At 40.3% G+C, this 15,844-nt stretch overlaps 1 protein-coding gene across 1 annotated transcript in view; it reads left to right on the plus strand.

The window, feature by feature from the left end:
- NEB (nebulin) overlaps positions 1 to 15,844 on the plus strand; it is a 385,643-nt gene that overhangs the window by 229,132 nt on the left and 140,667 nt on the right. The window contains exons 74-83 of the mRNA XM_078681747.1: positions 1,193 to 1,297; positions 1,388 to 1,699; positions 2,329 to 2,433; positions 7,936 to 8,034; positions 8,875 to 8,979; positions 9,310 to 9,417; positions 11,510 to 11,821; positions 13,815 to 13,919; positions 14,014 to 14,118; positions 15,467 to 15,571. Coding sequence (XP_078537873.1) covers positions 1,193 to 1,297; positions 1,388 to 1,699; positions 2,329 to 2,433; positions 7,936 to 8,034; positions 8,875 to 8,979; positions 9,310 to 9,417; positions 11,510 to 11,821; positions 13,815 to 13,919; positions 14,014 to 14,118; positions 15,467 to 15,571 — 1,461 coding nt within the window. The remainder of the gene's footprint in view (positions 1 to 1,192; positions 1,298 to 1,387; positions 1,700 to 2,328; positions 2,434 to 7,935; positions 8,035 to 8,874; positions 8,980 to 9,309; positions 9,418 to 11,509; positions 11,822 to 13,814; positions 13,920 to 14,013; positions 14,119 to 15,466; positions 15,572 to 15,844) is intronic.

The raw sequence follows: 15,844 nt of genomic DNA on the forward strand, positions 1-15,844 counted from the left end.
TTTGTTTGTCTCTCTCTTTCCTGGCCGTTATGTACCACTCTTCCTTGTTCCACTCAGTTTTGGGGAAGAGCAGTACATATTTTAGAAAACTTTCTGTGAATGGGGCAGATTGCAACCCTACTGTTTTTTGTTTTTTCTGGATCCTCTGGCCTATTTCGTTTTTTGTGCTGCCCTTTTTTCTTTTGTTTATCAGGTTTCCTATCAAAGCCTCCCTTTTTTGGGGGATGCCTCCCATATCCCATGCAAGACTGCTGTTCTCATTTGTCTCCCTGCACCTGCTGCAGTGCACAATCCCCCAGTGCAAAGCAAGTTCTATAACATCCGGTGAACAGAAGAATGCAGAAGAAAGCCCATATATGTAATGCAGTATTAAAGTGGTGTAAATCAGTATGTTCATAGATGGCCTGAAACAGTTATGTACAACAGCTAGAGAGTGAAGGAAGCTACACAGTGAAGGAAGGAGGGAGGATTTAAGGGCTTGGATAAATTAGGTTAGAGAAGAGAGGATGTCAAGGATCTAGTAACAAAACTACATGTAGCTACCAGCCTAATTGATCTTCCACTGGCGTATCATAGCCTTTACTACTTATATTTGGACTTTTATCCACTACAAGCCTTCGGAGGCTGCCACATTCCCTCATCACTTACATATTTTGCTGGTAGGGATAAATGGCCTGCTTACACTTCAATTAGAGTCACGCAAACCATTGGTGAGGGTTGACTATAATATCTTCCCTCCTGAACAGTACAGGAAAAACACTCTTCACTTGCGATTGTCCTGAACACAAACACCTTCAAACCCTTGAAAAAGTTCACAAGATGAATCACGTTTTGGCTGTTATCCCACACTTGTAACGAATTAATCTCTGGCAACCTATTTGTGGCAATTTTAAACTACATCACTATGGACTCATGTGCGGAATTTATGTTATGCTCATAAAAACTGATTCTGTGTCCTCCAATATCATAATATACTTTTGTCATTGAGGGGAGGAAAAATGCGAAAGTGAGGATGAAAGAGAAGTATCGGAATGGGAAACCCAGTGTGGAGAGCAAAACTGCATATCTTCACTTAAGACAATGCCCCCATGAAATATTCATTGTCTATTATTTTCATTAATATTTCAGGACCTTGAAAGAAAGAAATGTTTTTTGTTTTCAAAACATATGTGATTTGTTTTTTTCTTTTTAGAAAGGATATCGCAATGAATGGGATAAAGTGAAATCAAATTATGACCTCAGACGCGATGCTATCCCCATTGTCGCTGCCAAATCCTCCAGAGATATTGCAAGTGATGTGAGTATGGCATTCTGAGTTTTCTCGACCAGCGACGAGTGGTGCCTCAAGTTAAGAGTACGCTCATGCACCCGACTCTTTTTTTCACAGTATAAGTACAAAAAGACTCACGAGAAGGAGAAAGGCCACTACATTGGATGCAAAACGGCCCATGACGACAACAAAATGGCATGCCTCTTGCGAACAGCGAAGATTAACAATGAACTGGAGTACAGAAAAGCTTTTGAGAAGTCGAAGACGAAGATCAATTTGCCAGTGGATATGGTGTCTGTGCTGTCGGCAAAGCAATGCCAAGCTTTGGTCAGCAACATTGACTACCGCCATTACCTGCACCAGTGGACCTGCCACCCAGACCAGAACGACTGCATTCAGGCCAGGAAAGCCTACGAACTGCAAAGCGATGTAAGTGGACCTTAAGAGTTCTTCTGTAAATGTGGACTTTGAGAGTCTCTTTGTAAATCTCAAATGGATACAAAAGATGTGACATTCCACGTAGTGTAAAAACCATGCTCAGGCACATCTACACTTTTCCAGGAATAATATGAAGGAATGTATCTGGGAAGATCATTAAAAACAGACAAACAGGCAGTTTTACTGGGCAGTAAAACCAGCACCTCATGTTATCCCCCATTCAGTAACTGTATTTGCCTTTGCGTAATACCTCTATATGTTTAACGATATGCATTCTTATTCTATGATTATTAGCGTGGAGAAACAATAAGCAGAAACAGGACTTTCGACAGGGTGAACAGTTTTTGAAAATGTGTTTTTTCCCTACTGCCATAACATTATATTTTCGTTATAAACACCCCATTCATTATACACTATTGTCTAGTGGTAAAAATAAATTTCTTGTAATGTGATGTTTGTCGTGAGTGGCTAATTATCCTAATTGTAAGGGGTGGGCCACCTTTCTTCAGGAAATACTTTTACTTTTCTCTTTGTCATGCTCTGCATGCCCACTTTCTTTTTATTTAAGTGTCTGCATGTCCAAAATATAATTTGAAAATGTGCCCTCTGCTTTCTCACAGGCAGTCTACAAATCTGATTTGGAATGGCTGCGTGGAGTTGGGTGGATGCCGCACGAATCCCATGATGTCAAGAAAGTGAAGTATGCCCAGGAGATCTTGAGTGAGGTATTGATGTTTTTACATGAATTGAGTACTTTTCTTCCAATTTCTTTCCACCTAAAAATAAACTCTCCGCTCCCCCGGTGACTGTAGTGGTTAAAACACCTGGTAGTGTGCAACTATCAATGCGTGGTGTGGTAAATATGTCGTACTCCAAGCTCTAAGTGAATGGGTATAGCATTCAGAATTGATGTTTATTGCAAATAATTCTGCATATTTTGCCATTTTTCTGCCAATTTCCCCTAATAAATTTTACTAGATTTTTTTGGCGAAATCAGTGTGAGAGAGCAAACTATACTGTGCTCTACTTATCACATGTTGCAAACATCCAGCTCTGAGTTACCCCGTGGCATAATTAGCAGTGATATGGAATTCTGATCCTCTTCAAACTGTTTGCACAGGACTTGGAATTTCACATTTCCCCTAGTAATCAAGACTTTTGTGTTTCTTTGTTACTTTGAATATTGCGTGCATGTGGGTCATTGTGGACGTGCCTGGGCATGTTGAGAGCGTCATTCTGTTAATCACAGGTCGGATGGCCTGTAAGAAAATTGGATTGTACGCAAAGATTTCTGATAAGTAAAAAGTTTATGTTAGAGAAAAAGCAGAAGATTTGCAGTAGAAGAAACATATATGTTGATATATACAAATCAACAGGTTTTATTGCTGGTGTGGCCAAAAGCGGTGGGACTCTATAAGTCCACCTGCCGCACCCCACTTCCCAAAACTCCTCCCTAAGGCAGTCACTTGGTATCTGTATTGTATCAGAGATAAAGACTACAGTTCTGGGCAGGGTCGGCTTGGGAGGTGCAATTAGGCCCAGGCAGTCCCTAAAACGTGCCCTACATTTGCGGGTTGAGCACTTTCATGAAACATCATTTAGTTAGTCTTGTTAGACTCATTTTTAGAGGAATGTTTGGTAACCTAAGCATTTTAAAGCCTATAGAATCAGTAAAATTGACGAAAACTAAAAGCTCTGCATTTCGGCCATGTGAGCGAGGTGAAATTAAATTGGCCCAATGACCTCAATACCTTATCTGGGTAGGGTTGCCACCTGGCTGCTTTTTTTCACTGACATGACCCGTATTTTAATATCCTGGCCAGTGTGAAAATGAAGAAAATCACCAAAAGTCTGTATTTTTTCCTCAGATCATTATGTATTTTAAACAGTCAACGTAAGGTGAAAGCACTTTAAATGTGCTCTAAAGCTGCTTTACTCATCCGTGACTAGTAGTTAAACTAAACAAAAACAGAAAAGCCATTTTGATGTCAAAAAAGAATATGAATATATTTATAAATAGCGATTGCTCTCTAAGTAGCATGCTGTGGTCCCTGCAGAATCTTATAACATGTATAAATTGTCGATTTTTTTCGAATTGCTATAAAAAAAATAGTTTTACATACGGTGAACTCAGCGCTAGTGCATTGGAACAATTTACATGAGCTCCAGTTACACTCCACAAGATCAAATTAATTTTTACTTTAGGCGTTGGGATATTAAGTGATTTGCCCAAATTCACAGGATGTTGAGGGGACGCTGGGACTGAAACCTGGTTTCCCACTTGCGAAGTCAGCACGTTTGGCTGTAATTCCACCTCCTCTCTAGTTTAATAAAAGCTTAATAAGGTTTGCCTCAAAGTAAGGCCTATGCAAATACTCTCACACCCTCCAGGAATGCTTCTCTTCCTTCACTTCCTCCCCAGCCCTCCATAGCCTCAGAGCGATGACCTTGCAGGGGAGGGGTCAAGAAAAAGGACACAGATGCTGCTGCTTCAGTGCAGGCTGAGGTCCTGGGCCCCTGTGTACACCCACCCTTCATTACCTAAATGTGATTGCCTGGTAGGGGATAGGTCAGGGTCAAGACACTGCTTCTGGGCCAAGCCGGCCCCCATGAGTGGGACTGAGATAAGAATGGCCCAACAAATGGAGCAACACCTGCCACGATTGTCACACCACCTTCGCCTACCCACTATCGCTTGACGTGCGAGTAGTGGCGGCTCACAGTGGGAGTGCTGTGGGTGGTGGGGCGGGGAGGGGCAGGATGGGGGTTAGTGGAGTCATATATATGATGTCCATGAGTTAAGTAAGTAAATAAATAAATAGAACTATTCACCTTTGCGCGTGCTGCATCACCGAGTTGGCGATGCAGCTCCCGCAATGTAAATAGTTGTATTTATTGATTTACGTTATATGTCTGACTCCACTTCCCCCCCACCCTGCCCCTCCCCCGTCCCACCGCCCGCGGCACTCCTGCTACCAGCCAACACTGCGTGTGAGGGCCTGGCAGGTCAGGAATGAAACAGAGGCCTTATAAAATGGCCGACGTGTCACCATTATGCACCAGCCCTTCGGCCAATACCCGACTGCCGCCTTCCCAATCCGCCCCTGGTCCCCCAATATGTTTCAGACCCTAAGGTTCTAGTAACAAAACTATTACATGACCCACTCATAAAAAACTGTGGCAGACAGCACTACTGGAACTACTTCTTAATTGAACTGTAGATTCCTGGTTGGCTAGTGAAGGATCACACATCAGCCATTGCACATAGTATCCAAAATCTTTTCCTTTTATTTCCAGTCATTTCCTCTAGCCACATGTGTTTTGTCAGGCTCCCTGTGCCATAACTTTATACAAATACATAGGCAAATGTAATACACTACAATAATCAAATGTCCTCATTCAAAACTGTCCACAACCTTCACCCAAAAGGTTTATAAATATCTAAAAAAAATCATAGAAATGTTTCTTCCAAACACCCATAATTCCTAACGTGAATATCAACAGAAAATGTCCAGTGTACTGATACGTGTAATACAGTGTAACTCATCTTCAATACCATCAATGGATGTCTATTTTATGTCCAATAGATACCACAATATGCCTGAGGAGCTAGACAGCAATAGTGAAACAGCTACCAAAAGTACCTGAAAGTAATGTGGCTCTATCAAAGTATGAAGAGCACATAAGGTGTTATATATTATTTGACACTGTCAATACCAGAAAAAGTCAACGTTCCTACCTCAATGTGCTTAATAGCAACTCAGGGCATCATTTGTGTGGTTTTGCCTTAGGGCCGTAGGGCAGCACTGTACGCCTTCCTGCTTCGCTAACCTATGGCACAAGAAAAGAGAAGGAATACGGCGTATCTACCAGATACGACGCCTTCCTGTCCTTTTCTCCTGTGCCAGAACACAATGTACTGCTGTGCGTCAACGCAGGCACCTTTCCACCTTGGTGCAAAGGTGCATGTGTTGCAGGGGTGATTATTTTTGTGCAGGAAGGGAATCTTTCCTGCACAAAAACCCTCGCAAGAAGCTTTTTCCTCTTTCTATTTGTGCTAAAGGATACATCACACATAGAAAACGGGGAAAACAAGGAGAAATAAAGATATTTCTCCTTGTTGTGCCGCAATTACACCTCCCCTGGAGGGGTGTATATTTTTGTCGCTGCCTCAGCGTTACGATTTCTCGTAAATCTGGGGCAGTGTCAAAAAGGCACGGATGTTGCTGGGATCATCCCCAGCAACACCCATTGCACACACCTTTAATGCAGAAAACTGCATTAAAGGGAACTATATTTACGAGACTGTATTAAGCCGAAAAGAGTGGCTTAGAGCTGCCTTGTAAATATGGGGCAGGCTCCTGCGCCATGGAACGTCACAAAAAGTGAGGTTGCGGCAGCGCATAGGGCCCTATAAATGAGGCACCCAGTGTATAATCGCACCAATATGTCCCAATATGATAATGAGGCTCCTAATTTAGAACAATAAAGCAACCAGTGTATAGACTATCCATGGGATCTGACAACCACAGGTTAATAATGCCCCACAGACCTACACCATGCATCTTAAATCACATTAAACTATCCAGAGTTTCAAGAGATTTATAGCGTTCAATACGAGTATGCCAGAAAACGGAGTACCGCTGAAAAGATATTTAAGATAATTAAAAACAATAAGTATCAAAATAATTAGCCACCAAGTTAAGTTTTAAAAAGCTAAGTATACCATATCTTCCTCAACACTTATTAATATGTCCGTGTGCTCTCCTACAAATCCCGATTGTACATAATCAGTGTTCAGGATAGGCGCCATTTTTAAACTCGCTCAAACGGCATGAAATAAAGAAAGGGCTACCCGTAATACACTCATTACGTGTATAATTGCATTCCGACTAAGCGCCATCGTGAGAAAGTGTGTATAACTAAAGAGGATCCAAATTTAATGCACTCATTAGAGATTTACATTATATGAAAAAGCACCAATAAGTTACATGAAACAGATTTACCCCTTATTTATTATCTTGTAATATAATCTCCAACTTCACTATACAAACTAAAAAAAGAATTAATTACAAAATAATCTTGAAAATCTAGTATGTATGACAGTGTTCTGAATCCGCCCCATCTTTGGAGTAGAATGGACGGATAAAGAATCATGATACAAACCCCAACTTCAGCAAAAAGACAGCAGCTCTAAATAGTCCCATTATAAAACCCGCTATATGAACTGAAGAAAAAGGACTAACCACAAAACCCTCATTTTGAATGTTGTTAGTGTAATGGCATTCTGGCTTAGCACTATCTTGGAGCTAATAAACAAAGATTGCAGATAAGACCAAATCAAAAGACAATTTTTCAAATTTCTGAGTCTGACTGACATTGTACCAAGAATATAGTTAACAATCGTCCTCATCTCATAGCATAAACGCAAACCTGATCAATGTACCCATCAAAAAATAAGTAATATCATATTATCCCTAAATGCCGTATAGAGGGCTTTATATGCAAGACCACATACTGATAAACCTATCCTTAATTGCACTGATATTCCATCACGCAGTCTTAGACCCATCCTTCAAAAGAAAAGGAAACAATTATCGACCACTGGTGAGTATGAAAGGAGGCTTCATATGTGATAACATATCTACATCTTGTGTATATCATTTAATTCTCCTTGTATTGATAATAAGAAGCTGAATAGTGCATTTGTAGCCAATAAACAGTACAATAGGAGTTTTTAACTGTTCTTCAATCTGCAGTCACCCAAAAAGTACTGGAGCTTTGTGATCCATAAGGCCTCTGCTCTTCCAAGGGCCAGTTTTCTATTACCATGTTGTGGGTCTAACTGGATACTTTGCACCCCATCAATGAATCAATCAATCAGGATTTTATATATACATATAGCTTGGCTACTCACCCATGAGGGTCTCAAGGCGCTGAGGGGGAGGGAGGGGCTGTTTATCCGTCTGGGTGTGGAGGTTCAGTCGAAGAGCCAGGTTTTGAGGTCCTTGCTGAATTGAGTCATCGATGGGGATTACCTAAGATGGAGGGTTAGGTTACCCCGTGAAATGTAATCGTCCTCTGTGACTTTTCTAAACATTCAGCTAAATGTGATGCTAGTGGATACCGCTCGGCCTTCATTTTTATTGCTCTAATGTGCTCCACAATCCGTTCTCTCAGTGCTCTTAATTCATCTGATGTTTGTTTACTCTTTTTCCCCCCCGCAGAGGAAGTACCGCACCAAGCCTGATACAATGAAGTTTACTCCAGTGACAGACAGAGTTGACTTCGTCACTGCAAAAGAAAGTGGTGGACTGCTGAGTGATGTGAGTTGGGGTCCAGTGTTACATTTTTTTCTGCTATAAATTCATCAACAATCATACACTTTTACGGAACTAACCCTAAGCATATTGCGGGACAGTGTAAGCCCAGGTGGGTCACAGACTACAAGCTGCCTTTAAGGATGTGCCAGTACTGTGTGGCTAGAGATCTAAATGCAAGCACACATCAGGTCAGCCAAGGTTGAAAGGCCAAGGACAGATGCCTTCATTTGCCATTAAGTAACTTTGAATTCAATTTTTTCTACTTCCCATTTAACAACACTGGCGCAACCATTCATTTTGTGTGGCTGATTCTGCAATATTGAGCCGTGCTGCTGTTGCATGAGATAAATGTTCTTTTTTTTTTTACCGAATTGAGGTAATTATACTTAGTGAGTGTTAGAGAACTATTATAACCTAGTCAGTGAATTCCTACCCCTGCACAAACCTCTGCAGTTGTTGAAATTCCAGTGTGCGCAGATTTTATTGCACCTTGCATTTACAATTGCAGTACAGTCCATATCCCCAATAGCAGGTCAAGCCAGCCGGATTTTAACGGAGGAACAAGGTCCAGTTATTACCGAAACATTCAGATTTTGGTGTGTGTACATTTTCTGTACATTTTCTGTGTCACCTGCTTCAAGTCCCCACAACAAACACAGGTTTATACTAGTGTCCCCAGCCTCCCTCCTGACCATCAGAAATCACACGAACACCCCCAATTCTCTGTCTGTAGATTCCAGAAATTCCTGTTTTTTGACAAATGTTGGCAGCATTTATAGCAGCCCTTTACATTTTGTTACAACTGTTTAAAATGATTCATGATGGACGCTGTTTGTCTTCTAGATTAAATATCACGAGGCTTGGAATGTGGCAAAAACGAAGTATACAGTAACGACAGATTCACCACTGCTCAACACAGCTCGTCAAGCAGCCAAGAACATTAACCATGTAAGTCTTTTTTCATCTTATCCATGTGAGATGTACAGTGTGAGAACTTTCAAACTCTTGTGAACTTTTTAAAAAACAAAGAGATGCTGTGCATATCTCCTAGACCTCTTTCAAGCATCTAGCTCCTTTTAACACAATTTGCACAAAACTTTTCAGTCCCAACCGATTGTGAACATGAGATTACTCTTGTTTTTATTTATTCTGTTTTATGTACACTATTGCAAAGGTATTAATCAATCCTGAGAAATAAACTCACTTACTTACCTTACCTCCATTAAGCAATCTATCTTTTGTATTCTGACCTATTTTTTTTCTTTTCTGAATATTTAGAAACTCTACACAGAAAACTGGGACAAAACGAAAGCCATCAGCTACAAATTGCCTGTGGATGCTGTACAGCTGACTCATGCCAAGCGTTCAAACGTAGCCCAGAGTGAGGTAAGGGCGGTCTCCACATTTTGTAACACTGTGACTTATATAGGGATAGTATGGAAATCCTGTTCAATTGAAGTAGAGACTCTTCTTTCAAAGGTGAACTAGTTTAAGACTGGGTACAGGAAAACAATGTGTATTTTTTTAGAACTAAAAATATTTTAAGAAAATGAATTTTAATCCTTTTTTACTAGTTTGTAATTTGTATATGTATACTTTATGGTTTTGATAAACCAAATAAAGTTAATTTTTGACTGACTGGCTGTTCAATTGAATGATTCTGAAAGTGAATTTTGGCACACCCTTATTCAACCTAAAAGTGAGACATTAATTCACCAAAGGGAATTTTTCGGTGTGTAGTTTGTGGGGGACACGATCAAAACAGGCATATACATATAACATTTAAATTATAAAAAGGAACTAGGTCTTTCAAATGCCATATATTTTCTTTAGTATTTTTTCACGACAAATGGTAAGCGTGCCTCGAGTTGCTTATGACAGAAAATAGCTTGAAGATTATCATTGTGACTTCTTTCTTGACAATTACCTGGGGCACAATCTGACTGAATGCAGCACACATGGAAAGAGCAAAAAACGAGGACAAGTTAATAATTTCTCCTCGTATCACCTGTCTAAGACCAAGTATTCCCTGGCCTTCGTTTTGGTGGTGTCCCAGCCTTGTAAATATTTGGCAGAGTCAACAAGCAATGGGTATTGCGGTGGAGCACCCACTGCAACAGCCATTGCCCGCCCCTTTCACACTAAGTGAAGCGTGAAAAGGAGGCTCATTTACAAGGTGGTGTTAAGCCAGGGGATATAACACCAGAAGGGGGTATCATCTCCAGAACGTCGCTAAAAGTGACGTTCTGGTGGTGATATCCCTTAGAGTCTTTGAGCAGTGGTTCCATGTAAACTGCCTAGTCAAGGATTAGTCAGCAGTTTTTGCATGATATGAACCTCTTTAACTACAGCCCTTGAAATTTAAATTATAGCAATAATATTCCATAATTCCCACTGTAGGTAAGAGCATTGATTTAATCTTCATAGCGATTTTATCTGACATAGGAACATTTACAGGTGCTCTGGAACGCTTTCAGTAAATTCTCGTTCTCATCAATTTATCTCTTCCATGCTTGAATTCTGAATATACAAAAAAGGAAGACATTGAGATAAACCTGCATTTGTGTCCCCATTCTCTCAAAATATGTGAATGTTTGCCCCAGACTGATTTAAGTCTAAATAGAAATCAAAACCCATTTCCTCACTCAACACCTCCCATTGCTTATTTAATAGCATGATTTTTTAAAAATAATTTAAGCCTTTTCCTCTATTTGAAAAATGATTTTCAGATTAAAAAATTATCATCCACTCCAATTCTTAGTCAATACTGTAAGATATAGAATTTACATTCTTGGTTACGCCTTTTTACTGCAACTCTACAACCTCTTGATCTCCACCTTGATTAAAGTATACAGGCCAAGTACCATAAACCTTGTTTAGTCGCTACATGCTTCCACTGTTACCCACACTCAGGAAGGGACTGCCTCCTTTCAGGAGAATCAGGAAGCATAGTTTGTGGTTGATCATTTGGTTTTTTGCAAGCCTTCTGTAAAAGACCATTACATATTAATGTTAGATAAGCATCTCTAGGCCCAAGTATACTACCAGCATCTCTCCCTCCTTCAAAAACCTCAACTCTATTTGCGTTTCTTTATTTAGGTTGTATTGAATGCCCATATGTTGTTTTAGAGAGACATATAGTGCGAATTTCAATTGATTTTGGAGCTGATTTTGCTAAGTCCGGCACCCCACGGATTCAGCATTAGTCTAAATGGTGCGTATGAAGTAAACTTATCAAGGCATAAAAGGACATAGGGCCTAGTCCATCAGCTCTGTGGTGATGGGCTCCAACTTTTCAGCTCACACAAAAGTTACTTCCATGTTTCTAGCCCAGATCTTTTTGATTTCAGTTCCTGCTTTTGCTTCAAGGCAAGTCATGTGCACTGATCATTCTTTACTTGTCTACAGTGTGCACTGTGTCCTTTTCACTGGTAAATTATACACTCTAATTAACATGCAATCTCTTTTCCACCCTCAGCTCAAATACAAATCAGAATATATTAAGCAAAGAGGTCACTACGTTGGAGTCAAAAGCATGAAGGATGACCCCAAGCTGGTATGGTTTAAGCATGCAGGCCTTATCCAGAACGACAGAGAATACCAAAAAGTATACCAGAAAAGTAAGAGCAAGATAACTATACCTGAAGACATGGTGTCCCTGGTGACAGCCAAGCAGGGCCAGACGTTGGCCAGTGGCATCGATTATCGCCATTACCTGCACCAATGGACTTGCCACCCTGACCAGAATGACTGCATCCAAGCCAAAAAAGCCTACGAGTTGCAAAGCGACGTAAGTAACAGAGTTAAATGTTTGTGGCCTCATTTTGAGCTCCACAGTGATCCTAATTCGGTGTGTGCTTGACTCAGAATTACAACTTGTGTACAAATCTTACATTTTTTTCCTGTACAAATTTTACCAGGAATTTGGACTGGAAAGTATCACAATATTCAAAGTTTCCATCTCAGAACTGGCGTAACCATGTTATGGTACTGTTATTCTCCATGTTGAGGTACAGAACTTCAGCAGGGAAGGGATTCCAGGCTAGATGTACTACCTTTACATTTTTCAAATCGCAAATTACGATCTTTTGCAACTCGCAATTTGCGACTCTCAAAACGGAATGTACAACAGTGTCTCACACACTGTTCGCAATTCCTAAAGGGGTCGCAAATGACCTACCTCATCAATATTCATGAAGCAGGTCGCAATTTGAAACCCATTGGGAATGGCCAGCACTCGCCGGGATGGTGGCCTGCTGGGGTCAGCAGACCACCAGGTCTGTGATTGCTTTTTCAATAAAGCAGTTTTTTTGTATGCAGCCCGTTTTTCTCAAAGGAAAACAAGCTGCATTTTTAAAAAAAAGTTTCTGTTTCATTTTTGTTAAGAGTAGGCAGTGGTCCGTGGGAATAAAAAAAAAATGCATCCATTCAGAAAGGGAAGGGGTTCCATGAGGATCCCTTCCCTTCTACGAGTGGCTAACCATCTACTTGAAGTAAGTGGTAAATTGCGAGTGTTTTCAATGGTACATACCATTCTGACTCGTTATTAGGAAGAGACGTCCTTGGCATGCCCCTTCCAAATAGCGACTCGCAAACACTATTTTGCGAGTGCCTGATTCACAAAATAGCGTTTGCACATACCACCATCCTTATTTGCTGTGGCAAACGGGCTGATTTTCCATTTGTGACTTGCAAAAAACTGTCATACATCTGGCTCTCCACTCCCAATAATGTATCACAAGCTGCTGGTACAGTATTTACCTGGTGCAGTAATACCTCCCAAATAGCAGGGTACTGTAAATGAGGGCCTCAAAGAACAAAGGACATGATTTGTAAATTAAATAAAATACTTTCTTAAACAAGTTGCATCTTTCTTGCACTTACAATACTGTTTTAAAAAGTTAGCACCGTGACTGCAAGAATGTTACTTATTTCGAAACAATAGAAAATGGCCCAATAGAAGTAAACGTCAATATGCATGAATTTGTCCTGCAACAAACAGAGATGTGCACTGATATATAATACACACAAACTCCTATCGTCCTCCATAATCGATTTGTTAACTTGATTGCAACAAACTGACAAAACTTTAAGTAGTTTTGAAAGAGGCAGAAGACATAGGTGGTCAATAAATAGGTGAAAAGGAGACAGCATTACAGCTTGCCTAAAGAATTTGCAGTGTTGTGATAGGATAGAAGCGAAACGAGTTGTAGTGAAAAACACTCTGGCCATATTTACAAGCCCTTGTTGCCACCACAACGTCACTTTGTCAGATATTGTAGTGGCGATAGGGGCTTTGCCCCTCTTTTATCACCATTTTATTGTCTTTGCAGTTGAGTTCCATTTATAAAATGTTGCTTTGTGATTTTATGCTCTTAAGTTTTTTCCCTTTATGTATTATAATCTGAAAACATAAGAATGGCATAGACAGGCTAAAAATATTTAGAGATCTATATAGCACTGAATTCAGATTTAAAAAGGCTTGAAAATCCTGCTAGAAGTACTGATAGAAAAGCAACCTGGCATTTTAATTTCAGGGTAGATTTTATTCTGGGCCTATTTCAGCATAGGTACACTGTGTGCAAAGAGATTGCATCTGATGCCACAAATTGAACTGCTCATTCTCAGGTGTGACCATGCATTGGGCTTTCATCAGCACAGCACTGTATGATAACTTCTTGAGTAAAGAGCGCTCATCCATATCAGAAAACGGCAGCTTTGTCCTTCATCCAGCATTAGGTCACTGCTTGCCTCTTTCTCATACATTTATTGGTACATTTCAGAGCATCTACAAACAGGACATGGAATGGATTCGCGGCTGTGGGTGGATCCCTCTGGACTCCGTGGAACACCAGAAAGTCAGGAAGGCCCAGGAACTGGTGAACGAAGTATGGGACATTCGTGTTAAACGTACAGCTTTCGAAGCATCTCCCACCATGAAGAAAGCGGGGAATTTTAACACAATATTCTTTCCTGTTTCAGAGAGCCTACAAGAAAGATGCCCAGGATAACTTTGCAAAATTCACTCATGTGGTTGATACGCCGGAGATTGTCTTAGCAAACATGAATAACATCAACCAGAGTGATGTAAGTATTGCATCTTAAAATAGGTATGCACTGACACATAGCTTCAATGTCTTCTCTATTGTAAGCGTACCCTCAGACGTGAAGATGGATGCTCTCTCTAGGATATTGATTTTGGCCGTTCTGCTAGAACCAGGGAAAATGCCCATTGAATATTGTGGTTCAGTGGTCTAGAGTTGCAAGATTGAGATCTCTAAAGCGAATCGTAGAAGTCCGCATGTCACTCCATCTAAAATAGAGCAGATTCTGAATGGTTGTTGAAAAAATTATAGGGACCTGTCCTGGGTAGGTTACATTTGATTTACGTTCTATTTGTTTGCAGTGTACCTCCCGGCTCCTTGCTCTGGTCTCTGAGTTTTGTGGTGTTAGCTACAGAAGGCCCTTGGAAGGCCTTTGAGCCACATGTCCATATTGCCTGAGGATGCGGATGCCACCTGGTTGTTTTTTTACATGCATGACTTTTTTTTTTTTAATGTTCATGCCACTACAATAATTAGGGAAATAACCTAAAGCTGGTATTTTTTCCCCTTATCAGTACATAAACAGTAAACATGAGACAAATTCACTTTGACATGTGTTATAGAGCTGTCTTAACGATTCCTGGATGATAATGAAATTAAACTAAGGCAGAAAAAACATGTTAAATTTAAAGAAATGTTTATATAAAATTGCTTTTAACTATTATATTGGGGTTTTTTCAGACTCTTTGAAGGTGAAGTAGCAAGTACTTTTTTTTGGGGAAAGGTGGCAACCCTACCTGAGGATAATACTGTTCTCTCCCATACTAGAGTTGAAATAAAATGCTGTATATTGAGTCTTAAGATAACTCTTTCCCTAAAGCAGATTGTTTACGCTATACTGGTACGGCCCCTATAGAAATGCAATTAAACATGGTAAGGCTACTATGACAGGGTGATTGTACCTAGTTGTAGGTACTTCACACAGGTCTCTTTCCTGGAATTGGGAGATGTAATTGACAATATCGCTTCTTATGTGGGGTTGTCATTAGAATTCTGTAAGCAACACAGCCCTTATTTACTAGTGTTGCACAGGCACTAGTGCAACGCAGAGCAGTTTACTATCTTGCACGTGGGCCTTTAAAACGGTTAGCAAATTGTTGCTATCTTTTTGACACTTCTTGTTATACAAGTGCCCAAAAACTTTAATGTGTGGGAGGTTTAAGTCACAGTCATGTGTCCATAAATGGAATATTGATTAGGTTGTTGGGAGGAAGGGTGTGGTTAAAGTCAGTTTCCTTCCGTTTACAACCAACAACCCTCCCACATCGATCACGTTGATTTACCATTCAGAAAGGCAACTGTTAACTTTGTGTTATTTTCCCCCTTTACAGCTAAGATACAAAGAAACATTTAATTCGGAGAAAGGACACTACATCGGTTCCAAGGAAACTCCACAGTTAACCCACTCTAAGGAAATGTCGAAGTTAGCAAGCGAGGTAAGATCTGGCAACCAACAATTAATGAAGAAAAGTACCCAACAATTAATGAAGAAGAGTGCTTTTGAATTGTACGTCATGATTAAGGGAAAATAAATAATGGTACACAGTGTCTGCAGACAGTAGCAATGTTTCTGTCCTCACTGTAGTCACGTTTTGAATCCATTGCTTTGTTTCACTATAAGAAAGGCAGAGTCAACTTGCTCAATTTTTGTGTTTATGTCTCAGGATATCGGCTACAAATACATTGTCCTACAAAATATCGTGACTGGT

This window comes from Lissotriton helveticus, chromosome 3_1, assembly GCF_964261635.1.
Source record: "Lissotriton helveticus chromosome 3_1, aLisHel1.1, whole genome shotgun sequence".
NCBI lineage: Eukaryota > Metazoa > Chordata > Amphibia > Caudata > Salamandridae > Lissotriton > Lissotriton helveticus.